Source organism: Eurosta solidaginis, chromosome 1 (assembly GCF_040869045.1).
Source record: "Eurosta solidaginis isolate ZX-2024a chromosome 1, ASM4086904v1, whole genome shotgun sequence".
Classification (NCBI taxonomy): Eukaryota; Metazoa; Arthropoda; class Insecta; order Diptera; family Tephritidae; genus Eurosta; species Eurosta solidaginis.
The window spans coordinates 140,779-168,568 of record NC_090319.1 but is presented as its reverse complement, the minus strand read 5'-3'; the positions used below and the strand labels follow the sequence as shown (position 1 = coordinate 168,568).

At 39.1% G+C, this 27,790-nt stretch overlaps 1 protein-coding gene across 7 annotated transcripts in view; it reads right to left on the bottom strand.

Annotated features, from left to right (window-relative positions):
- The window catches only part of LOC137245895 (uncharacterized), a 152,679-nt gene that overhangs the window by 63,508 nt on the left and 61,381 nt on the right, over nt 1-27,790 (bottom strand). For all 7 annotated transcript variants that reach the window (XR_010951416.1, XM_067777102.1, XM_067777090.1 and 4 more), the window contains 2 exons: nt 26,154-26,405; nt 25,945-26,061 (listed from right to left, as the gene is read on the bottom strand). Coding sequence is in view for 6 of the 7 variants with exons in the window: in XM_067777102.1 (XP_067633203.1) it covers nt 25,945-26,061; nt 26,154-26,405 (369 nt within the window). In the remaining variant the exon portion in view is untranslated. The remainder of the gene's footprint in view (nt 1-25,944; nt 26,062-26,153; nt 26,406-27,790) is intronic.

The following is a 27,790-nucleotide window of genomic DNA, read 5'->3' as shown; positions in this document are numbered from 1 at the left end:
AGAGGAAATCTGTAGGATGATTAGGATGGTTTTCCCTAATAGGGCTTAAATTAAATAATAATATTGGAAAAAATGTATATACTTTTTTATAAATAAATAAAGAAAAAATTCTTAATATGAAAAATTATTATAATTTTTGGCAACCTTTTTCTTCAACTAATTATCCTTTAACAAATATACATATCAAACGTTTAACATATTTACATACTTTTCTTAACACGTCTGCTCTGTGTGACGTGGAGTATGGTACTGTCTTTTCGTTAGCAGGTGTTTAAAGATATGAGCGGAATGGTCCACATCACTCTTATAGTTGAGTCGTATGTTTGTCGGTACGTTGATAATATGTAACATTTCAAGAGTAAATCGTTTATTATAGTGTTGTTCTTGTTGCAGTATTTTGGTCTCGTCAAAGTTAGGTATGTGGCTGCTAGTTGCACAGTTGATATTTGATATATCAAATATGGACAAAAGCAACATTGTATACAAAATTCCTTGTAAAGGCAATCTTGAGGAAACGTGCAATAACATTTATGTCGGTATAACCAAGTCAAAATTAAAAACAAGATTATCACAACACAAATCTGATTTAAAACAATGCCATCAACCAAATGATCACAAAATTGCACTCATGGCCCACTGTGCAACTAGCGGCCACATACCTAACTTTGACGAGACCAAAATACTGCAACAAGAACACTATAATAAATGATTTACTCTTGAAATGTTACATATCGTAAACAAATTTAGGGAAACTCCGATTATTTTACACCTTCTACTAAAGTTCGTATCGCTAACCTGCTGAATAAATAACTCCAATATTCAATAATGCAAAATGGTCTTTATTAGACTACTTTGAAAATACATCACAATAACACTTATACTCCGCAACTGATAGCGTGCTTAAATCAAACTGATTGCTTCTTACTCAGCTTTCGCTCCTTTTATACTTTCTGTTGTCTCGTTCGCATACTTCTAGGCGTTTCTCACCAGCTATAAACTACAGATGCACGTTTACTGCTTCTCATATGCGCGTGTATATGTAAATGATACTTCCCCCGATGATTGCCTACTTTTGTGAGCATCTATATAGATATATGCATGTGTATGTGTGAGACATACTTTGCTGATGATTGCATACTTTTGTGAGTATCTCTCCGCTTCTGTATGTTGATATGTGTAGACATAATGATTGATTTGTTTATGTAGATACAAGTGGCTGCTAACGCGATACCGTTATCACAACACAAATCTGATTTAAAACAATGCCATCAACAAAATGATCACAAAATTGCACTCATGGCCCACTGTGGAACTAGCGGCCAGATACCCAACTTTGACGAGACCAAAATACTGCAACAAGAACAACACTATAATAAACGATTTACTCCTGAAATGTTATATATCGTAACGAATTTAGGGAAAGTCCGCTTATTTTACATCTTCTACTAACGTCCGTATCGTTAAACTGCTGAATAAATAATCCAAATATTCAATAATGCAAAATAGTCTTTATTAGATTACTTTGAAAATACTTCACAATAACACTTATACTTCGCAACCAATAGCGTGCTTAAATCAAACTGATTGCTTCATAGTCAGCTTTCGCTCCTTTTATACTTTCTGTGGTCTGTTTGCATACTTCTAGGGGTTTCTTCTTCTAGAATTTACTATTTGTTTACCAGCTATAAACTACAGATGCACGTTTATAGCTTCTCATGTGCGCGTGTATATGTGAGTGATACTTCCACCCATGATTGTCTACTTTTGTGAGCATCTCAGATATATGCATGTGTATGTGTGAGAAATACTTTCCTGATGATTGCATACTTTTGTGAGTATCTCTCCGCTGCTGCATGTACATATGTGTTGACATAATGATTGATTTGTTTATGTAGATACAAGTGACTGCTTAGTATCGGCTTAAGAGATGATAGTATCCCTTACTTACTTACTTAATTGGCGCTTAACCGTCTAAACGGTTAATTCGTCACAATATTATCAACGTACCGACAAACATACGACTCAACTATAAGAGTGATGTGGACCATTCCGTTCATATCTACAAACACCTGCTACCGAAAAGAGAGTACCATACTCCACGTCACATAAAGCAGACGTGTTAAGAAAATTATGTAAATATGTTAAATGTTTGATATGTATATTTGTTAATTGTTGTTATTATGTTTTTATTAGCTCTGTAACCTTGAAGACGATTGCCGTAAAGCAATCGAAATATACCGGTTTTTTGAAAAAAGAAACAATTGTGTTTAATTTATAAAACAGGGACCTCGAGCCAGAAAAACAGGATAATTAATAAAAATTTATTGTTAATTCTTTAAATATGGCATGGTGGAAAATCATATTAAATGGTATCCTAATAGGTATATCAGGATACGAAGTTGGTAACAAAAATAATGAGAAAAACTCTGAAAGTAAGTTGGTAAAATATGAACCACCAGCCGAGGTAGATACAAAAGATTTGCCAAACATGACAGATGTTTGGTTAGCAGTCCTAATTTGTGCATTCATGCTATTGATCATCACAATAGCTATGATGCTCAAAAACTACAAGAAGCACAAATATAGGCAATTGAAAAACGTGCAACAGCGCGTCTAAACATTTTTTTTCTTCCCAAATTTCTAAACCCAAAGCTGAGGAAGAGCAACAAATAAAATAATAAAAACTAAACCCCAAATAATAAACTTCTTTTATTTTATTTATTTATAATAAACTTCAAAATGTCGCAATCGGCAGTAAAGGCAGCTTCATTAACCCTGCCTAAAGTGAAAAGCAAATAAAAAAATTGCATAATTTCTTTGAATGCTCCTGATATCTTTAAAGACAAAGATAGTCAGGAAACAATAACAAAAGGCACAGAAGATCATATGGAAATACCATCGGAAATAATTATTCTTTCAAATTATATTTGAATAAAAATCCCGTGTCAGTGGAAGTACGCCAAATTCAAAAATAAAACAGAAAACCAGGCAATAATAATATTACCAACAACAGAAAATGAAGAAAAGTCACAAAGAGAACCTTAAAGTATATGTGAAGCGCTATATAAATTTGTAATAAAAAGACATGTCGGGCTCGTTTTTATCTTAGGATAGAAAAATGTTAGCGTAGAAAAAATTTCAAGCAACCTGAGTGTTGAGGAAGTTATTGACTTAGGACAATATTCGACCAGGCTGAAAAATGCCGGCAATCCATAACTTGAAATTTATAAGGAAAAATACAGTTGTCCTGAGGGAAAAATTGGTGAAAATGATAGATTAGTACTCGAGTAGGCAAATTTAAAATAATAAAAAGGTACCCAAGTTCTCTAAGATCAAATAATTGCACAAACCCAAGAGATTGTGAATGTGACAAATCCCGGTAAAAATTGAAATAATTCCTCATTAATATTATGACGATTCTGCCTTCGTTGCCGCCGCAGAAATGGCATGACACTTAAGATCAAAAATAAAATATAGCAGGAAAATACAACAAATATAAAATTAATATTAAAACATACGAAATTTTTTGCATCCACTGTACCTTTCTTTTTACCCATTAGCGGAACTACTACCACTAATATAAACTACCTTGCTCTTCCATCAATTACAGCTCCTAAATTTCTATATAATTAGTAACAGATTTCTTATTTAGTATGTTTAAGAACTCAAATGAAATGAAAAAACAAATGAAAAAAAACTATGGTTAATAGTAATAATAAAGAAAACATAAATCATTTATCTTATGCTTCGCTTTTGTAGAGGTCATAATTTTAGGAAAAATATTTTTACTTTAACTTTTCTACGCATTAAAGAAATAAATATATATTTCCCCGAAGTCATTTGGCCATAAGTTAGATAATAAATATAAAGGACAGTATAAGGTAAAGAGTATTGATAAAAACAACAATTTCATATTAATACCACATAGAATAGGAAATAGTGATAGGAGAGGTCATAATTTTAGGAAAAATATTTTTACTTTAACTTATCTACGCATTAAAGAAATAAATATATATTTCCCCGAGGTCATTTGGCCATAAGTTAGATAATAAATATAAAGGACAGTATAAGGTTAAGAATATTGATAAAAACAACAATTTCACATTAATACCAGATAGAATAGGCAATATTGATAGGACCAATAAAAATAAGGAAATAATAATTCATAAGAATAAACTTAAACCAATATAAATTTTTTGTAATATAACCAAAAAAACCCCACTGTAAGCACTCCACCTTACTCATAATAATAAATATACAAACATGCCAATGAAAAAAAAAAACAACATTGCATGATAAGAAAAAAATAGAAATAACAAAAGTCGGCATATTAAAAACAAATGTAAATTAAGGTAAACAAATAAAAACGGCATAAGCACACTCATCACTGTAATATCAAATTACCATTGAGTAATAAACTACAATACAATATGAAAAACGATTAAAAAGTTAAGTGGGCCATTAAGTCTCTGGAATAGTCATATACAATTGTCTCCAATTATATATGACTCTTCTTAAGGTGGATGGTGTAGCATTATGCATTATGCTCTTCAATGCCAATGCATTTTTTATGCATATATACATATCGACCTCACACATTCATATTGCATTCATATTACAATATCGACCCACATAAATTATATTCACCCCAACACAGCGGGATTTCAACATCACATACAAATGCCGACAGCAAGACCCATATCCGGTTACGTTTAACTGGCACATTGACCAATTCGTTAATAGCGTGACTGAACGTCAATAACAGTTTGTCAATGTGCCTGCCAAAATATTTACATATTAACAAATATCTAAAATTAGGTCAAACTAATATGCTGACGCAGAATGTATGCATTAGGACTGTAGATACCTTTAGTGTGTAAGTATTAGTGTAATTACGTATGTGTAAAATAGGAAATTTTGTATAAAAGGAGGGCATTTCTTCAATAATTTTTATTTTATTTTATTTTATTTATTTATTATTTAAAGTCGACGACAAACTATGGTCGACTGCATGATATAAAAGATATATAAATATACAACTCAAAAGATAAAATTTAAGATATATCGAGATTTCAACAATGTTATATTACTAACAAAGAAATATTAATGAACATTACTCTTTAATTTCAGAATGTAATAATAATAAGAAATATGAGCAGAAATAAGATCTTACGCCGACATCTTATACTGGCGGAATGCATCAGATTCCGCTCAGCATGATTTCGGAATGCAGTGGATTCCAATCCTCCTGTTGGAATGCAACAAGATTCCAATCAGCATGTGATGGGAATCCGGCAGTGCTAAGAGTAGTGTAATGAGGATACGCCATCACAAGGCATAAAAAAGTAACATGACCTGTGTTGTTGGAACGCACCGGATTCCAATCTGCTCGATGCCTGACCCATAAGATTATACTACCGGAATGCATACGATTCCGGTCAGTGACTCATAAAAATGCATGTTTTTTACGTTGTTGGAATGCACCAGATTCCAATCAACACAGTACTGTCTTGTTCCTTCTTAATGATACATGTTGATAAATGTTCCTCCATCCTTAAGCGAGATAGTTCCTGTTTTTTATGGAAGCAATAAAATGCCGGCAAATTAAATTAGCTTGTATCTCTTAAATTAGATAGGCAAGTATTGCAAGTACAAAGACAATAAATTTTTAACGTCACTCATCAGCGTTCCTCTTTCATTTATTTCAAGTTTGCAAGTGCAATATAATCTATTTGATTCCGACATTGGTCGCAGCGACAGTGTCCTAAAAGCAAATTTAGAAATTATCAACATCTACATCTCTCCTGTCACATGCTGCCTAAGTGGATACTGCCCTAATATCAGCGAACTACTCACTGACGAAAATCGCATTATTCTGGGCGATTTCAATGCACACCACGATCTGTGGAATTCTGATATACACGCAGATAGCAGGGGTGAGATGCTGGCGGATCAAATAGCAGATACGGAGTTCTGCACGATAAACGGGGACGTCCCACACGTATGATATGAAGCTGTCATAGTTTTCCAGACATCTCCATCGTAAGTAACCATAAACCAGCTAACGTAGGAGAATCACATCGTCCTATATCTCTCCTATTGCCAATAGCCATGACACTCGAAACCATTCTGCTCCCAGATTTCACCGCAAACCTGCATCCCTGTATAATTCCAGACTGCCACTTTTGCAAACTTTTCAGCTTCTCAGCAATTAAATGAGGAGCACTGCGCAAATTGCTATAGAAGCTTGGACTTAATCTGATCGGAGCTAAATCGCGCGAAGTTTTTATGTTTATTGTATTTTATGTTGATATTTGTCATTCTCAAGTTGGGAAATATTTCATTGTCATAGTTTTCCAGACATCTCCATCGTAAGTAACCATAAACCAGCTAACGTAGGAGAATCACATCGTCCTATATCTCTCCTATCGCCAATAGCCATGACACTCGAAGCCATTTTGCTCCCATATTTCACCGAAAACCTGCGCCCCTGGATAATTCCAGACTGCGACTTTTGCAAACTTTTCAGCTTCTCAGCAATTAAATGAGCAGCACTGTGCAAATTGCTATAGAAGCTTGGCCTTAATCTGATCGGAGCTAAATCGCGCGAAGTTTTTATGTTTATTGTATTTTATGTTGATATTTGTCATTCTCAAGTTGGGATATATTTCATTGTCATAGTTTTCCAGACATCTCCATCGTAAGTAACCATAAACCAGCTAACGTAGGAGAATCACATCGTCCTATATCTCTCCTATCGCCAATAGCCATGACACTCGAAGCCATTCTGCTCCCATAATTCACCGCAAACCTGCGTCCCTGGATATTTCCAGACTGCCACTTTTGCAAACTTTTCAGCTTCTCAGCAACTAAATTGGAAGCACTGCGCAAATTGCTATAGAAGCTTGGCCTTAACCTGATCGGAGCTAAATCGCGCGAAGTTTTTATGTTTATTGTATTTTATATTGATATTTGTCATTCTGAAGTGGGGAAATATTTCATTCCCAAGGGCTATTTAGAGCAATTCTTTTTAATGACGTTTTAGCTGCTCTCCACCTCTGGACGATTGCTACATGGGCGCACTTTGGGAAGTAAGTATTCACTTATTTGACGATACATTAGAATGCGAAGGCCTCAAACAAGCAAAACCACTTATTTATTAATTCAATAGAGAAGAGGATAGATATTTAATTCATTACCGCCTGCGCGAGGGGCCGGCAATCTCCATTTTTTAACGGCTATTAAACGGAGCTTTGCTCCGCAGAAAATATTAATCAGAAGTCAGTACTTATGTATATGAAAAGCTCAATTCGTAAAGTATACTTTATGCCCTTTCCCTATTATATCCTGAAATTTGTATTCTTCCCCTATCTCTCAATATCCCTTTTCACGTATACCCTCTCCTTTAAGTCTTCCTCTGCCTTACCATCACCCTTTTCCTTACTTCTCCCGTGCAAAAAAAATTTACTTAATAGCTATATCTGTTTGCGCTTGATGCTAAGACCGTTTATAGTACGCTTCCTTGGGAGCTGCACACGAGGCGTCAGTTGCATGAAATCAACAAAACATGAAAGCTACATGTAGCTAAGCGGACAGCAATGTTGGACGCTAGGTGTTAGAAAATACTCTTTAGGCTCGGTTTCCCAGGCCAAGTTTGCACTCCAGTTTAAGTTGACTACAGTTCAACCTTGCCACTTTGTTCGGTTCGGTCCGGGTTTAACTCTAGTAAACTTTTACTGAAGTTTAAACTAGCACTGAAAAACCGAGTATTAGTTATGAAATGTGTATTTCCAAGTGGGAAGAAGTATTTAAAACAAAAAGGCTCGGTTGGACATTGGTAGACGTTGTTAAGCGTTTAAAAGCCTAAACAATTTTAGAAACTAGAAATCCTTTTTGTCTTTAATATGCGGTGGTGTAAAGTTGCCTTTTAAGTTTTAAAGCTGTATGAAAACACAAATCGTAGAGAAGAAAGTTATATAGCGTTATTAGAAACAGATGCAGTAACATCTAAACATATAATAGCTGTATTTTTAAATTTAAAACGTGCATTTGAGACGATAGTTCAAAAGCTACTAATAAAAAAGCTAGCCAACATAGGTGTCACTGGTAATGAATCAAAATGTTTTGAAGACTTCCTCATTAATAGAAATCAAAGAACAATAGTTGGAAAATCCTTATCGGAGAAAAGAGAGGTACCAGTTGCCCTTCCGCAGGGATCGGTGCTGGCACCAATACTGTTCAATATTTATATCAATGATATAACTAACTCCATAAAGTGCTGTGATATTAAACTCTTCGCGGACGATACAATAGTCATGCTTAATGGAGACAATATAACTGAAATATATACTAAGTTGCAAGAAGATCTAGATTTCGTTTCCCAAGGCAGTCGGTTCTATGTACCGGAGCGACTCGGGATTTTTCCCGACCAAGGACTGTCATTTCAGTGTGACCCCATTTAATTTGTTTCGTCCGTCCCACAAATTGTCATCCTCCCAGCAGCTCCTTGCAGCAGGACTGCTACATATTCTCTTACTCCGGGAAGGTATCGAACCCAATCCGGGTCCGTCTCCTGACCCCGGTCATGAGAAATGGTTTTGCTGCATTTGCCAGAAAAGAATCTTTTTAGGACGGTCATACTCTGTTCAGTGTGTCTCGTGCAAGGGATGGTTGCATCGGACAGGTTGTTCTGGGCTTGATCCCAAAACCCGACGTCCACGTAACTTTTATAAATCTTTTGTGGCTCCTTGCTGCTCACGCCCAAGGGCGTCCCGTAGTCTACGCCTAAGCGTATCCCCACTACCTTCCAGCAGCTTCGCTGCTCAGCAAGCCACAACAAGTACCCGCTGCTGCTCGCGCCCCACGGCGCCAACAACTCAAACAGATGATACCACTCATGACTACTACCTTCGTAGTAGAGCTGGTAGCAATGCTGAGCATCAGCCCCTGCCCCCGTCTTCTTCTCCCCCCCTCTTTTCTGGCAGCAATCGTGCAGGTCAGGGAAACAGACTCTTAGTCCCTGCCTCCGTTTGCACCGTCTGCCAGCACAGAATATATAGGTTTGCGACATCCGCTCAATGCAGCTCCTGCCTTGGGTGGTGCCACTTTCCTAGATGTTCTGGTCTCCGCGACGGCAACCCCCCGACGGGTTTCATCGCGCCATGTTGCCAGGTCGCAAACCCAAATCATCCGGGTACCCCAATGCTTGCCCAAGGGCGCCCAGTCCCAAGGCCACAACAGCAATTGCGTCCTGGCCTTCCACAACCTAGGCGTAGTCACCCCTCACTTACCCCTAAAGTGGCGGCGTCACCCCTCATGCACTTCAGAATTCTGCAGTTCAACTGTAATGGACTAACTGGGAAGATTACGGAGATAGTCGATTTCATGAAGCGGCACAACATCCGCATTGCTGCGCTTCAAGAGACTAAACTCACAGCAAGATCTGCATTGCAGACCTGCTCTGGTTATAATGTCCACAGGAAAGACCGCGAGAGCGGAAATGGAGGCGGCCTCGCGTTTATTATACACCACTCTGTACAATATCATATATTTGATCCTGGCATCGACCGCAGTGACAATGTCTTAGAACGTCAAGGCCTATCTGTCCGGTCAGGCGATGCAAATCTAGAAATCATCAACATCTACATCCCTCCTGTCACCTGTTGCCCCAGTGGATACCGCCCTAATATCGAGGCCTTACTCACTGGCAACAATCGCATTATCTTAGGCGATTTCAATGCCCATCACGACCTATGGCATTCAAACTTGCGGGCGGACAGTAGGGGTGAGATGTTGGCGGATCAAATAGACGAAACGACGTTCTGCACAATAAACGGAGACGCCCCCACACGTATGGTAGGAAGCTGTCATAGCTCGCCAGATATCTCAATCGTGAGCGCAGAACTCGTAAACTGCGTCAACTGGCAGCCGATGGTAACATTGGCATCCGACCACCTGCCCATACTTATTTCGTTCGAGCGTACTGCCGACTTCATCGTCACCGAAAAACGCACTTTCATAAACTTCAAAAAAGGAAAGTGGGAAGAATATAAATCTGCAACAGACAGCAGCTTTGCTGCCCTCCCTATCCCGACTGATGCCCGCCAAGGGGAGCGTGCCTTCCGTAAGGTCATTGAATCCGCCTCGGCACATTTCATTCCCGCCGGGAGAATTCCCGAAATCCGGCCCCACTTCCCGGCGGAGGCCGCGAGCTTAGCGAGGGAACGCGACCTTATAAGACAGCTTGATCCAGGCGACCCCCAAATAAGGGATATAAACCAACGCATCAGATTGCTTGTGGACGAACACAAGCGGGCGAAATGGGAAGAGCACCTAAGAGGTTGTAACCTCTCTACCGGTGTAGGTAAACTTTGGTCCACCGTAAAGTCCCTATCGAATCCGACTAAGCACAAAGACAAAGTTTCCATCGCCTTTGGCGATAAGGTGCTGTCGGATGCGAAAAAATGCGCGAGCGCTTTCTGCCGACAATATATAATGCATCCTACGGTCGACAAAGATAGACGGAGAGCCAATAGACACGCACATAAACACAAACTCAGCGCGTCACCAATTACCATCACCGCTAGAGAGGTTGAGGACGCCATTGGTCGCGCTAAACCATCCAAAGCAGTGGGCCCAGACGGCATAGCCATGCCGATGCTTAAAAACCTAGGGAAAGAGGGTTTCAAATACTTAGCGCATGTCTTCAACCTGTCTCTTTCCACCTTTGTCATACCCGAGAAATGGAAAATGGCCAAGGTGGTCCCGCTACTAAAGCATGGGAAACCAGCTAACGTAGGTGAGTCATATCGTCCGATATCTCTCCTATCGCCAGTGGCAAAGACGCTTGAAGCCATTTTGCTCCCTTATTTCCAAGCACATTTGCAGCTAGCCCCTCATCAGCATGGCTTCAGAAAACTCCATAGCACTACCTCCGCGCTAAATGTCATTAGCACCCAGATAAATTGCGGTTTGAATCAATATCCCCACCATAGAACAGTACTCGTAGCGTTAGACCTATCAAAAGCTTTTGATACGGTCAACCATGGCTCGTTACTGCAAGACCTGGAAGGGTCCACCCTTCCCCCATGTCTTAAAAGGTGGACCGCAAATTATCTGGGTGGTCGGCAGGCATCGGTGCAATTCAGAAACGAAACATCAAAACAAAGGAGAATTAAACAAGGGGTGCCACAGGGTGGTGTCCTATCCCCGCTTTTGTTTAATTTCTACATATCTAAGCTACCTTCACCACCGGAAGGAGTCACAATCGTTTCCTACGCCGATGACTGCACAATAATGGCCACAGGCCCAGGCCCAAAGATCGATGAGCTATGCAATAAAATAAACGGCTATCTCCCTGATCTCTCCAGTTTTTTCGCCTCGCGAAACCTGGCATTGTCACCGACTAAATCTTCCGCGACCTTATTTACAACATGGACGCCCCAAATGTCGACCATATTGAACATCCACGTCGATGGCACTACGCTACCGACTGTCCTACACCCCAAAATCTTGGGTGTGACGTTTGATCAGGATCTACATTTTGGTGCGCACGCAACCGCAATTGTTCCAAGAATTCAGAGCCGTAATAAAATCCTCAAATCCCTTGCTGGCAGTACCTGGGGAAAAGATAAAGAAACGCTCTTGACCACATACAAAGCAATTAGCCAGCCGATTACGTGCTACGCGTCACCCATATGGTCGCCAAGCCTAAAAACCACCCACTGGAAGAAACTACAGGCCTGCCAAAATACTGCTCTCAGAATCGCCACGGGCTGTCTACTTATGTCCCCAGAACACCATCTGCATAATGAGGCGAGAATACTCCCCATCAGGGAGAGAAATGAGATGCTGACTAAACAGTTTCTGTTGAATACCCAGAAACCTGGGCATCCCAACAGACATCTGATTGACGAACCAGCACCGCCTAGGGGCCTAAGGAGTCATCTCCGTAAGCATTTTGAGGAAATACGGCACCTGAGAACCCAGCCGTATGAAGCGGAAAAACACAAGCAGGTCCTTGGTGAACTCCATAGACAGGCGTCGGACCTTTATGTCGGGAATTGCCCGGTGAATCCAGTACTTGAAGAAAAATATCCAGAACTCGCAGAAGAGGAACGCATACTCCCCAGGGAAACGCGTGTCACTCTTGCTCAACTTCGTTCTGGATACTGTAACAGGTTAAACTCTTACCTATCCAGAATCAACCCCGACATACAAAATGTATGCCCTGCTTGCAATGTGTCCCCACATGACACCAACCATCTCTTTAATTGTAATGTGGAACCAACGCCTCTAACACCCCTTTCCTTATGGTCCACCCCTGTTGAAACGGCAAGTTTCCTTGGACTCCCGTTAGAGGATATTGATGACAATTTGTGATCGGTCGCGCCTATTGGGTGGGGCGAGCATTGCTACAACAACAACAACAACAAGATCTACATAGTGTTTATGATTGGCTATGCGTGAACAGACTTATAGCGTTTTCTTTTCAGAAATAAATTGTTGCCTAAGTAAATGGTAAAGCCTTAATAGAGTTACTCCTACCCCAGAAAATGTTCAACATTTATAGTGCATACAACGAACATTTCAACTCACCATATTCACTCATATTAACAGAGTATATGTGGAACTTAAGAGCGAATTGAGAGTTTCACAGAGTTGCATTGCCACACCGCCATTTTATACAGGGTAAAAGTGTAACGCTTTTGCATTGCGAGCAGGCAACAATTTTCACAAAAAAGGCGTTGCCTGTTTTTTAGAATAGAACAAAAACCCTTGCGCGGCGTACAAAAAGCGTAACACTTTAGCCAGAAAAGAAAACGCTATTAAATTGAATGTCAACAAAATCAAATTTATGGTCATTTGCAGACGAAATTTCCCTAATAGCGACCTGCAAAATTTTAATATTAACCACGAACTAATCGAAAAAGTCAACACCATCAAATATTTGGGAATAAAAATAGATGATAAACGCAATTTCAATGAGCACGTTGATTATACAGTAGGAAAAATAGCTAAAAAAATATATTTTACACAAATATAATATTTAATATTTAAATAAGAAATACAAGGTAATGGTTTACAGATCAATAATCGAACCACATTTTATTTACTGCCCGACTTCATATTGCGAGATAGTCAGATATACAAGCTACAAAAGCAACAGAACCGAGCTATGAGATTCATTCTCAAAAAACGCTACGACACACCTATCTCTCTGCTCTAAATTGGCTAAGCATTCGACAGCAATTTTTTTATTTTACCAATTTAGTACTGTTTAGGCAGGCTTCCATAACATCAATACAAATGTATGGCTGCTAAATATTCTGATATGAAGCGCCTTCCAAGCTCTCGTGTGCATACAATAAAAGCCACCGAAGCACATACTGAAATGCATCGCTCGATCATATCAGTGCATCGCCGTTCGGATGTTGCCTTCGCGCTTAACGAACATGCGTAAAAGTCGCCGAAGCACATACTGCAACGCATCACTCGATAATATCAGTGCATCGCCGCTCGGATGTCGCCTTCGTGCTTATGCGTAAATGGTCTTCATCCAGAGATAACTGGCATCAAAATATTGTTGGCATGATTCGGAGGTCTGCCACAGTTCAGCACTTTATATATAACTAGGTTAGAATATGTTAGTTTAGTTAAGATAATTATATACATATATACATTGTAAATAGATATAAGCTAGGCTTAATTAAGCTGTAATAAATAAATAAAAAAATGTATATTTCCAAAGTGGGAATAAGTATTTAAAACCAAAAAAGCTTGGTTGGACATTGTTAGACGTTGTTAAGCGGTTAAAAGCCTGAACAATTTTATAAACTAGAAATCCACTTTTTTACCTTTATATTAAGTCGCTTTCATGTTTCTCCCTCTCATTTCCATACGAATTTTTGATCCACGGAAAACTCTTTTTCGGTAACTTCCCGTTGAGCTAGACACTTGATACTTAGAACATGGTTCAGATCTGAGAGACATTACAATGCAAGTGACAAAAAAAAAAATTCGCTAGGTGACGCACGGATCGAGATATACAGAAAATATATTTTAAAATGGAAATTTTGCGATCGACTTTTAACCAACTTCTCGGTGATCCAGAGACTTGAAACTTAGCACAAAGTTTGCGAGTCCATGGCACTACAATTCGTGGAAAACAAAATGCCGCCAGGTGGCAGACGAATCGAGATAAACGAAGATCCCTGAAACAACGCAGGGAATCTTGCAATCGATTATTGAGTAACTTCTCGGTGAGCTGGATATATGAAACTTGAGCCGTAAGTCAGAACCCCGTGACAATGCAATATTTTATTTAAAAAAAAATCCGCTAGGTGGCGCAAGGATCAAGATATTAGGAAAATTAATTTTAATTTGGGAATCTTGCAATCCATTTTTAACTAACTTCCCGGTTACCTAGGCACTTGTAACTTAGCACATAGTTCGAGAACCGGCGACAATACAATTTATAGAAAACAAAGTTCTGCTAGGTGGCGTGCTAATTGAGATAACTAAAAATCCCTGCAAAACGAGGGGAATCTTGCGATCGATTTTTGAGTAACTTGCCGATGAGCTAGAGACTTAAAACTTGGGCCGTGGGTCGGAACCCGGTGACAATGCAATATTTTACCAAAAAATTTCCGCTAGGTGGCGCATGGATCGAGATATTGAGAAAACTAGTTTTAAATTGGGAATCTTGCAATCGATTTTTGAGTAACTTCTCGGTGAGCTGGATATATGAAACTTGAGCCGTAAGTCAGAACCCGGTGACAATGCAATATTTTATTTAAAAAAATTCCGCTAGGTGGCGCATGGATCGAGACATTAGGAAAATTAAGTTTAATTGGGGTAACTAACTTCCCGGTTACCTAGAGACTTGTAACTTAGCACATAGTTCGAGACCCGCTGACATTACAATTTATAGAGAACAAAATTCCGCTAGGTGCCGCGCTAAGTGAGACAACTACAAATCCTTGAAAAGCGAGGGGAATCTTTCAATCGATTTTTGAGTAACTTCCCGGTGAGATGGAGATATGAAACTTGAGCCGTAAGTCAGAACCCCGTGACAATGCAATATTTTATCAAAAAATTTCCGCTAGGTGGCGCATGGATCGAAATATTAGGGAAATTTATTTTAATTTGGGAAGCTTTCAATCCATTTTTAACCAACTTCCCAGTTACATAGAGACTTGTAACTTAGCACATTGTTCGAGATTCGGTAACAATACAATTTATAGAAAACAAAGTTCCGCTAGGTGGCGTGCTAATTGAGATAACTATAAATCTTGCGATCGATTTTTGAGTAACTTGCCGGTGAGCTAGAGACTTGAAACTTGGGCCGTGGGTCAGAGCCCGGTGACAATGCAACACTTGATCAAAAAAAATTCGCTAGGTGGCATGCGGTTCGAGATAGTAAGAAAACAAATTTTAATTTGGGAATTGTCAATCCATTTTTAACTAAGTTCCCGGTTACCTAGAAACTTGGCACTTAGTTAGAGGCCTGGTGACAATACAACTTATAGAAAACAAAGTTCCGCTAGGTGGCGTGCTAGTCAAGATAACTGAAAATCCTTTAAAAAGGGGGGAATCTTGCGGTCGATTTTCGAGTAACTTCCCGATGAGCTAGAGACATGAAACTTGGGGCGTAAGTCAGAACCCGGTGACAATGAAATATTTTATGAAAACAATTCCGCTAGGTGGCGCATGGATCGAGGTATTGAGAAAACTAGTTTTAAATTGGGAATCTTGCAATCGATTTTTTTACCTTTATATTAAGTCGCCTTCATTTCCATACGAATTTTTGACCCACGGAAAAGTCCTTTTCGGTAACCTCCCGTTGAGCTAGACACTTGATACCTAGAACATAGTTCAGATCTGAGACATTACAATGCAAGTGAAAAAAATCCGCTAGGTGGCGCATGGATCGAGATATTAGGGAAATTTATTTTAATTTGGGAAGCTTTCATTCCATTTTTAACCAACTTCCCGGTTACATAGAGACTTGTAACTTAGCACATTGTTCGAGATTCGGTGACAATACAATTTCTAGAAAACAAAGTTCCGCTAGGTGGCGTGCTAATTGAGATAACTATAAATCTTGCGATCGATTTTTGAGTAACTTGCCGGTGAGCTAGAGACTTGAAACTTGGGCCGTGGGTCAGAGCCCGGTGACAATGCAACACTTGATCAAAAAAAATTCGCTAGGTGGCATGCGGTTCGAGATAGTAAGAAAACAAATTTTAATTTGGGAATTGTCAATCCATTTTTAACTAAGTTCCCGGTTACCTAGAAACTTGGCACTTAGTTAGAGGCCTGGTGACAATACAACTTATAGAAAACAAAGTTCCGCTAGGTGGCGTGCTAGTCAAGATAAGTGAAAATCCTTTAAAAAGGGGGGAATCTTGAGATCGATTTTCGAGTAACTTCCCGATGAGCTAGAGACATGAAACTTGGGGCGTAAGTCAGAACCCGGTGACAATGCAATATTTTATGAAAACAATTCCGCTAGGTGGCGCATGGATCGAGGTATTGAGAAAACTAGTTTTAAATTGGGAATCTTGCAATCGATTTTTTTACCTTTATATTAAGTCGCCTTCATTTCCATACGAATTTTTGACCCACGGAAAAGTCCTTTTCGGTAACCTCCCGTTGAGCTAGACACTTGATACCTAGAACATAGTTCAGATCTGAGACATTACAATGCAAGTGAAAAAAATCCGCTAGGTGGCGCTCGGATGGAGATATACAGAAAATTTATTTTAAAATGGAAATTTTGCGATCGACTTTTAACTAACTTCTCGGTGATCCAGAGACTTGAAACTTAGCACATAGTTTGCGAGTCGATGGCACTAGGATTCGTGGAAAACAAAATGCCGCCAGGTGGCAAACGAATCGATATAAACGAAAATCCCTGAAACAACGCAGGGAATCTTGAAATCGATTTTTGCGTAACTTCGCGGTGAGCTGGAGATATGAAACTTGAGCCGTAAGTCAGAACCCGGTGACAATGCAATATTTTATTAAACTTGTAACTTAGCACATAGTTCGAGACCCGCTGACAGTACAATTTATAGAAAACAAAATTCCGCTAGGTGGCGCGCTAAGTGAGACAACTACAAATCCTTGAAAAGCGAGGGGAATCTTTCAATCGATTTTTGAGTAACTTCCCGGTGAGATGGAGATATGAATCTTGAGCCGTAAGTCAGAACCCCGTGACAATGCAATATTTTATCAAAAAAATTCCGCTAGGTGGCGCATGGATCGAGATATTAGGAAAATTAAAATTAATTTGGGAATCTTTCAATCCATTTTTAACTAACTTCCCGGTTACCTAGAGACTTGTAACTTAGCACATAGTTGGGTGGCGTGCTAATTGAGATAACTACAAATCCTTGAAAAACGAGGGGAATCTTGCGATCGATTTTTGAGTAACTTGCCGATGAGCTAGAGACTTGAAACTTGGGCCGTGGGCCAGAACCCGGTGACAATGCAATATTTTATCAATAAAATTCCGCTAGGTGGCGCATGGATCGAGACTTTAGGAAAATTAATTTTAATTTGGGAATCTTTCAATCCATTTTTAACTAACTTCCCGGTTACCTAGAGACTTGTAACTTAGCACATAGTTCGAGACCCGGTGACAATACAATTTAAAGAAAGCAAAGTTCCGCTAGGTGGCATGCTAATTGATATAACTACAAATCCCTGAAAAACGAGGGGAATTTTGCGATCGATTTTTGAGTAACTTGCCGGTGAGATAGAGACTTGGAACTTGGGCCGTGGGTCAGAGCCCGGTTACAATGCAACATTTGATCAAAAAAATGCCGCTAGGCGGCGCATGGATCGAGATATTAGGAAAATTAATTTTAATTTGGGAATCTTTCAATCCATTTTTAACAAACTTCCCGGTTACCTAGAGACTTGTGACTTAGCACATATTTCGAGATCCGGTGACAATACAACTTACAGAAAACAAAATTCCGCTAAGTGGGGCGCTAAGTGAGTCAACTACAAATCCTTGAAAAGCGAGGGGAATCTTGCAATCGATTTTTGAGTAACTTCCCGGTGAGATAGAGATATGAAACTTGAGCCGTAAGTCAGAACCCGGTGGCAATGCAATATTTTATCAAAAAATTTCTGCTAGGTGGCGCATGGATCGAGATATTAGGAAAATTTATTTTAATTTGGGAATCTTTCAATCCATTTTTAACTAACTTCCCGGTTACCTAGAAACTTGTAACTTGGCACTTAGTTAGAGGCCTGGTGACAATACAACTTATAGAAAACAAAGCTCCGCTAGGTGGCGTGCCAATTGGATAACTACAAATCCCTCAAAAACAAGGGGAATCTTGCGATCGATTTTTGAGTAACTTGCCGGTGAGCTAGAGAATTGAAACTTGGGCCGTGGGTCAGAACCCTGTGACAATGCAACATTTGATCAAAAAAATTCGCTAGGTGGCACGTGGATCGGGATAGTAAGAAAACAAATTTTAATTTGGGAATATTTCAATCCATTTTTAACTAACTTCCCGGTTACCTAGAAACTTGGCACTTAGTTAGAGGCCTGGTGACAATACAACTTATAGAAAACAAAGTTCCGCTAGGTGGCGCGCTAGTCAAGATAACTGCAACTTAAAAGCGGGGGGAATCTTGCGATCGATTTTCGAGTAGCTTCTCGATGAGCTAGAGACATGAAACTTGGCCGGAGGTCAGAACCCGGTGACAATGCAATATTTTATCAAAAAAAAATTCCGCTAGGTGGCGCATGGATCGAGATATTGAGAAAACTAGTTTTAAATTGGGAATCTTGCAATCGATTTTTAACTAACTTCCTGGATATCTAGAGACTTGAAACCTGAAATATAGTATAAAACTCGGTGACAATGCAATGTTTGCTCAAAAAATTTGAGCTACGTAGCGCACAAGTCGAACTATTTAGAAGATTAGGCCATACCTTCATGGCTTGCCTCCTGAGTGTTGCAGGCATTGTAGAATTCCACCTCGTTGAAGGGCCAAGTCAATGCACGTCCTTGCATAATTCTAGGCGTACGCGACTTTCACCACCATTTTTAGCTATGCAAATTAAGTAGCTGACAAACGAGGTGAAATTCTCTTGTTATGATGCGAGGTGAAATTCTGTTGTTTTCGCCAGTGTTGTCAGCGAAAATTCCACTAATTCTATTAAATATTGCTAATTAGAACAAATCAATAAAGATACGAATTTTCACTTAGGAATTACTTAAATTACTAATCAAAGTTGCAATTTCCTTTTTGTAGGCAGTACTAAAAAATTGAAAATAAAACAAGTAAGGAAGGTTAAGTTCGGGTGTAACCGAACATTACATACTCAGTTGAGAGCTATGGTGACAACATAAGGGAAAATAACCATGTAGGAAAATGAACCGAGGGTAACCCTGGAATGTGTTTGTATGACATGTGTATCAAATGAAAGGCATTAAAGAGTGGGCCATAGTTCTATAGGTGGACGCCATTTAGGGATATCGCCATAAAGGTGGATCAGGGTTGACTCTAGAATGAAAGGTGTTAATAAGTATTTTAAAAGGGAGTGATCCTTAGTTTCATAGGTGAACGCCGTTTCGAGATATCGCCATAAAGGTGGACTAGGGGTGACCCTAGAATTTGTTTGTACGATATGGTTATCAAATGAAAGGGGTTAATGAGTATTTTAAAAGGGAGTGGGTCTTAGTTCTATAGGTGGACGCCTTTCCGAGATATCGTTATAAAGGTGGCCAAGGGGTGACTCTAGAAAGCGTTTGTACGATTGGGTATCAAACTAAAGGCATTAATGAGGGTTTTAAAAGGGAGTGGTGGTAGTTGTATAGGTGGTCGCCTTTTCGAGATATCGCCATAAAGGTGGACCAGGGGTGACTCTAGAATGCGTTTCTACAATATGGGTATCAAACGAAAGGTGTTAATGAGTATTTTAAAAGGGAGTGGGCCTTCGTTCTATAGGTGGTCGCCTTTTCGAGATATCGCCATAAAGGTGGACCAGGGGGACTCTAGAATATGTTTGTACGATATGGGTATCAAATGAAAGGTGCTAATGAGTATTTTAAAACGGCGTGGGGCTTAGTTCTATAGGTGGACGCCTTTTCGATATATCGCCATAAAGGTGGACCAGGGGTGACTCTAGAATGTGTTTGTACGAGATGGGTATCAAATTAAAGGTATTAATGAGGCTTTTAAAAGGGAGTGGTGGTAGTTGTATATGTGAAGGCGTTTTCCAGATATCGACCAAAATCTGGACCAGGGTGACCCAGAACATCATCTGTTGGATACCGCTAATTTATTTATATATTTAATACCACGGATAGTATTCCTGCCAAGATTTCAAGGGTTTTTTATTTCGCCCTGCAGAACTTTTTCATTTTCTTCTACTTAATATGGTAGGTGTCACACCCATTTTACAAAGTTTTTTTCTAAAGTTATATTTTGCGTCAATAAACCAATCCAATTACCATGTTTCATCCCTTTTTTCGTATTGGGTATAGAATTATGGCATTTTTTTCATTTTTCGTAATTTTCGATATCGAAAAAGTATGCGTGGTCATAATGGGATATCGGCCATTTTTTATACCAATTCAAAGTGAGTTCGGATAAGTACGTGAACTGAGTTTAGTAAAGATATATCCATTTTTGCTCAAGTTATCGTGTTAACGGCCGAGCGGAAGGACAGACGGTCCACTGTGAATAAAAACTGGGCGTGGCTTCGCCCTTTTTGACAGAAAAGAGTCAACGTCCTAGAATCTAAGCCCCTACCAAATTTCACAAAGATTGGTAAATTTTTGTTAGATTTAAGGCATTAAAAGTATCCTAAAAAATTAAATGAAAAAGCGCGGAGCCACGCCCATTTTGAAATTTTCTTTTATTTTTGTATTTTGTTGCACCATATCATTACTGGAGTTGAATGTTGACATAATTTACTTATATACTGTAAAGATATTAAATTTTTTGTTAAAATTTAACTTAAAAAAAAAATTTTTTAAAAGTGGGCGTGGTCGCTCTTCGATTTTCCTTATTTTTATTAAGCATACATATAGTAATAGGAGTAACGTTCCTGCCAAGTTTCATAACTTTTTGACAGAAAAGAGTCAACGTCCTAGAATCTAAGCCCCTACCAAATTTCACAAAGATTGGTAAATTTTTGTTAGATTTAAGGCATTAAAAGTATCCTAAAAAATTAAATGAAAAAGCGCGGAGCCACGCCCATTTTGAAATTTTCTTTTATTTTTGTATTTTGTTGCACCATATCATTACTGGAGTTGAATGTTGACATAATTTACTTATATACTGTAAAGATATTAAATTTTTTGTTAAAATTTAACTTAAAAAAAAATTTTTTTAAAAGTGGGCGTGGTCGTTCTTCGATTTTGCTTATTTTTATTAAGCATACATATAGTAATAGGAGTAACGTTCCTGCCAAGTTTCATCATGATATCTTACACGACTGCCAAATTACAGCTTACAAAAGTTTTAAATTAACTTCTTTTAAAAGTGGGCGGTGCCACGCCCATTGTCCAAAATTTTACTAATTTTCTATTCTGCGTCATAAGTTCAACTCATCTACTAGCTAAGCGTGGGGCAGTTGAGGGCGAGCAGTTTAATATGAGTTATAAGGGAGTAATTTGATGTCCTTGTAGGCGTATGAGTCGTGGCACAGTGGATGACGTACCCGACTCACACGTTTGGGGTTGCGGGTTCAAAGCCCACTGCAAGCAAGCATTTTTTAAATTTATTATCTTTTTTATTTTATAAATTACTATTTTAATGGACTGTATGTTATTTTACTTTGTTTATGGTGTATTTAAAATACGGAACGATGCAAAGCATCGGTACACCTTATTTATGATATCTTTATTTTAATGTATGTTTGTTATTTTTGAATTTATTTAGAGAGAGGTCACTATGTACCTGTTACATCTTGTATTTATTCATTGGGGGCGAGCACTGGGGGCTCCAAGGTATTGGCTGCGGGATGAGCCACCTTGTTTTGCTTTGAAAAACCCCTTGTATTTATTCATTGGGGGCGACCACTGGGGGCTCTGAGGTTTCGCTCTAATGAGCCACCTCATCTTCTATTTCAAGAACCTCTTGTATTTATTCATTGGGGGCGAGCACTGAGGGCTCTGAGGTTTCGCTCTAATGAGCCACCTCATCTTCTATTTGAAGAACCCTTAAAAAATGTGATATGGAGGCGAGCACTGGGCTCTGAGGTATTGGCACCCCATCTTCTACTCGAAGAACCTCTTGTATTTATTCATTGGGGGCGAGCACTGGGGGCTCTGAGGTTTCGCTCTAATGAGCCACCTCATCTTCTATTTGAAGAACCCTTAAAAAATGTGATATGGAGGCGAGCACTGGGGGCTCTGAGGCTTCGCTCTAATGAGCCACCTCATCTTCTATTTGAAGAACCTCTTGTATTTATTCATTGGGGCGAGCACTGGGGGCTCTGAGGTTTCGCTCTAATGAGCCACCTCATCTTCTATTTGAAGAACCCTTAAAAAATGTGATATGGAGGCGAGCACTGGGCTCTGAGGTATTGGCACCCCATCTTCTACTCAAAGAACCTCTTGTATTTATTCATTGGGGGCGAGCACTGGGGGCTCTGAGGTTTCGCTCTAATGAGCCACCTCATCTTCTATTTGAAGAACCCTTAAAAAATGTGATATGGAGGCGAGCACTGGGCTCTGAGGTATTGGCACCACATCTTCTACTCGAAGAACCTCAATTTTAAATTAAAAACTAAAACTATATCTTTAGAATATTTCACTAACAAGTTGAGAATTACAAGCACACTCAATGGCTAATGAAACAAACGAAAGAAAAAAGTCATAGTTTAAGTCGCTTAAACATGCTCCCCCCCCCCCCCCCCCCCCCCCAGACGGCTTAGTCGTCTAGTTGTAATTCCATAGGAGCCGGTCATCCGGCTCGAAGGACCATAGCTAAGCGTGGGGCAGTTGAGGGCGAGCAGTTTAATATGAGTTATAAGGGAGTAATTTGATGTGCTTGTAGGCGTATGAGTCGTGGCACAGTGGATGACGTACCCGACTCACACGTTTGGGATTGCGGGTTCAAAGCCCACTGCAAGCAAGCATCTTTTAAATTTATTATCTTTTTTATTTTATAAATTAATATTTTAATGGACTGTATGTTATTTTACTTTGTTTATGGTGTATTTAAAATACGGCACGATGCAAAGCATCGGTACCCCTTATTTATGATATCTTTATTTTAATGTATTTGTTTGTTATTTTTGAATTTATTTAGAGAGGTCACTATGCACCTGTTACACCTTGTATTTATTCATTGGGGGCGAGCACTGGGGGCTCCAAGGTATTGGCTGCGGGATGAGCCACCTTGTTTTGCTTTGAAAAACCCCTTGTATTTATTCATTGGGGGCGAGCACTGGGGGCTCTGAGGTTTCGCTCTAATGAGCCACCTCATCTTCTATTTCAAGAACCTCTTGTATTTATTCATTGGGGGCGAGCACTGGGGGCTCTGAGGTTTCGCTCTAATGAGACACCTCATCTTCTATTTGAAGAACGCTTAAAAAATGTGATATGGAGGCGAGCACTGGGGGCTCTGAGGTTTCGCTCTAATGAGCCACCTCATATTCTATTTGAAGAACCTCTTGTATTTATTCATTGGGGGCGAGCACTGGGGGCTCTGAGGTTTCGCTATAACGAGCCACCTCATCTTCTATTTGAAGAACCCTTAAAAAATGTGATATGGAGGCGAGCACTGGGCTCTGAGGTATTGGCACCCCATCTTCTACTCGAAGAACCTCTTGTATTTATTCATTGGGGGCTCTGAGGTTTCGCTCTAATGAGCCACCTCATCTTCTATTTGAAGAACCCTTAGAAAATGTGATATGGAGGTGAGCACTGGGCTCTGAGGTATTGGCACCCCATCTTCTACTCGAAGAACTTCAATTTTAAATTAAAAACTAAAACTATCAGCCCAATTCTAAACGAAAATTCCGTGCGAGTTTTCTCCCTTCTCCCATTCCTCGTATTCTAAATAAAAATTCCTTGTGAGTTTTTCCACTTCTCCCTTTCCTCCTATTCTGAACAATGTTCGAAAAAACGGAAACCGGTTATGGGAGAAAAGTAGGTATTATGAATGTGAGGGAGATTTCTCTGCCATTTCATAGGAGTTTTTTCACTTGTTAAATTAAAGGGAATGCATCAAAATAGTTAAAGGAAATTGGTTATTTTAAGAAAGAACACTTATTTGTACAAATTTGTGCTAAAATATGTATTTACATTCTACCACAATATTTCCACTGTTAATACAACAACAACAACAACCACTATATTCATTATTTTAAGTCGAAAAGTATATCATAAGCAACGGAAGAGCTCTTTGTATATTTGATGCAGCCATCCAGAAATTGCACAAGGATTTTTTAATAAGTCTTAAATAGATTTTGGCATATGATGGAGGACGAAATCAAGTCAACTTGGCCGCCAGAAAATTGCTTTGCTGAATGAAAGCAGGCAACTCCGGCAGATTTGTGTTATGCGGCCGTCTTCTTCTTATGTTCCGCTGTTGATGTTGCTGTGGCACCAATTCATTACTCATTTCAGTGAATACCACATGAAATGCAATAAATACTGTGCAATGTTTATATTTTATTTCTTAATTTCCAACAAATTTGCAACAATAATTAAACTTTTCAATTTTTTAAACAAAATAAATATGCAACGAAATTTCAATTAACAAAACAGCTGACTTCGAAAATTCGAAATTCCTATTCCCCAATTATTCTTCTCCCTAGGAGAAAAGAATTGGAGGAATTTTTCCGCGGGAATAAAAAAATCCGCGAGAACAAAATTCCGCGAGAATATTTAGAATTGGTCTGTATATCTTTAGAATATTTCACTAACAAGTTGAGAATTACAAGCACACTCAATGGCTAATGAAACAAACGAAAGAAGTCATAGTTTATGTGGCTTAAACATCTACCAAGTTTCATCGCTTTATCCATCTGGTAATGAATTATCGCACTTTTTCGGTTTTTCGAAAAAGTGGGCGTGGTTATAGTCCGATATCGTTCATTTTAAATAGCGATCTGAGATGAGTGCTCAGGAACCTACATACCAAATTTCATCAAGATACCTCAAAATTTAATCAAGTTATCGTGTTAACGGACGGACGGACGGACATGGCTCAATCAAATTTTTTTTCGATCCTGATGATTTTGATATATGGAAGTCTATATCTACCTCGATTCCTTTATACCTGTCAACCAACCGTTATCCAATCAAAGTTAATATACTCTGTGAGCTCTGCTTAACTGAGTATAAAGATGATAAAAAAATTTTAAGGACTACATTTATATAAATGGACCAAAAAATAGAAGCCAATTTCTCCTTTGATACATAGTCTTGTTGAATTTTGACTAAAAACTTTAACAACAGCTCTTGTAAAATAATTTTGGGATTTAAAATTATAAAGGTAGAGTGCGTGTTTAAATTTTAAATAATCAATTAGTTAATCCCAAGTACATGGTTTGCCTTAAATTGATAGATTGCGCTCCACCTTTATAGTTTTAAATCCCAAAATTCTTTTACAAGAGCTATTGTTAAAGTTTTTTAGTCAAAATTCAAAAAGACTATGTCTGTATTAAAGGAAAAATTGGCTTCTATTTTTTGGTCCGTTTATATAAAGGTAGTCCTTAAAATTTTTTTATCATCTTTTTTATTAATCGGCGATGGTGTAAAGTTGCCTTACACAGTTTGCACAATGCGAATGAAGCTTAAATACTTAAGTTTTTTATTTGTCAACAGCTGTTTGCTTTTGTAGCAAGGTTTGAGAGTAGCTTCGTGCGTCTTGTACGCGTCTATGGCGCTGGGCCTCATGTGCGTCCAGCCGAACTCTTTATAGACACTAACAGCATTAAAAATAAAATACCTGCACAGTGGTTGTGGCATCATACTTGAACGACTTCGTTTGACCATTTTCTAGGAAAACTTTCAATACATTTGCCATCGGCGGCACACAAATATCGCCTAAAGAAAACGCTGATGCCTGGGGAATATAATAATATCTGTATTATCTTTTTCTTGTATTTAATTTAGTATTTAAATATAAACATGTTGAATATATAAAAGCCAACTCACTGGAAACAATGGAGATCCATTAACGCATACACTCTCTGCAAATCGTACCCGGTTTGGACGTGTTCGCAATTTCGCACGCTTCCCTGCTGAGAGAAGTGTCGATTTACGACCAGGAGCGATAGTATGCGACGGTTGACACACCATTAATGTTACTTGAGACTCACAAGCACGTACTAACTGAATAACATGATCCCGTGGAGCCCCTTTGACATCTTCTCCGTTAACAGCTAGAATTTGATCACCTGGTTGAAGCTATTTAAAGAATAAACGTGAGATAAGAGCAAGTAGCACAAAAAAGCTTTTAACACGGTTTGCTTTGTTTATGTGTAACCCAAAAATTCGTGTCCAAGCGACTTATTTGAACTAAATATTTAAATAAACCATTCCACATCATATATTTTTTGTCTAAAACCTTATTTGACTTAAAACAAACAATCTAGTGTATAAAATTCTTCTGTCACGGTGTTAGAGGCTTAACTCCTCCGAAACGGCTAAACCGATTCTCATGAAATTTTGTGAGCATATTGGGTAGGCTAGGGTCTCGAGATATAGCCCAAAACGTAGACCCGGGTACCCCTCGAATGTGTTTATACAATATGGATATCAAATGAAAGCTGTTAATGAGTGCTATAGTACAGGATAATTTTCATACAACTGGGAGGCTGGGGTCTCGAGATACAGCCCAAAACGTGGACCCGGGTACCCCTAGAATGTGTTTATACAATATGGATATCAAATGAAAGCTGTTGATGAGTGCTATAGTACACGATAATTTTCATACAACTGGGAGGCTAGGGTTTCGAGATATAGCCCAAAACGTGGATCCGGGTACCCCTAGAACGTGTTTATACAATATGGATATCAAATAAAAGCTGTTGATGAGTGCTATAGTACAGGATAAATTTCATACCCCTGGGTGACTAGGGTCTCGAGATATAGGCCAAAACGTCGACCCGGGTACCCCTAGAATGTGTTTATACAATATGGATATCAAATGAAAACTTTTGATGAGTACTATAGTACAGGATAATCTTCATACCCCTGGGTGACTAGGGTCTCGAGATATAGGCCAAAACGTGGACCCGGGTACCCCTGGAATGTGTTTATACAATATGGATAACAAATGAAAGCTGTTGATGAGTGCTATAGTACAGGATAATTTTCATACAACTGGGAGGCTAGGGTCTCGAGATATAGCCCAAAACATGGACCCGGGTACCCCTAGAATGTGTTTATACAATATGGATATCAAATGAAAGCTGTTGATGAGTGCTATAGTACACGATAATTTTCATACAACTGGGAGGCTAGGGTTTCGAGATATAGCCCAAAACGTGGATCCGGGTACCCCTAGAACGTGTTTATACAATATGGATATCAAATAAAAGCTGTTGATGAGTGCTATAGTACAGGATCCCTTTGGGGGAGCCTGAAATCCCTAGAGGGCGCGTCCCCAGGTGGCGGATAGGGGAATGCCTCCCAGATATGGGTGGTAGGAGAGAAATCAAATATCTCCCGCGGACCACACAGGCCGAAGAAGGACACTTCGTTAATAAACCAAAGTACAAAAAAAAAAAAAATCCTGTCGCCTCTTTGGGAGCCGAGTAGCCGGCAGGTGGGCGTCTGTTCTCCATGTA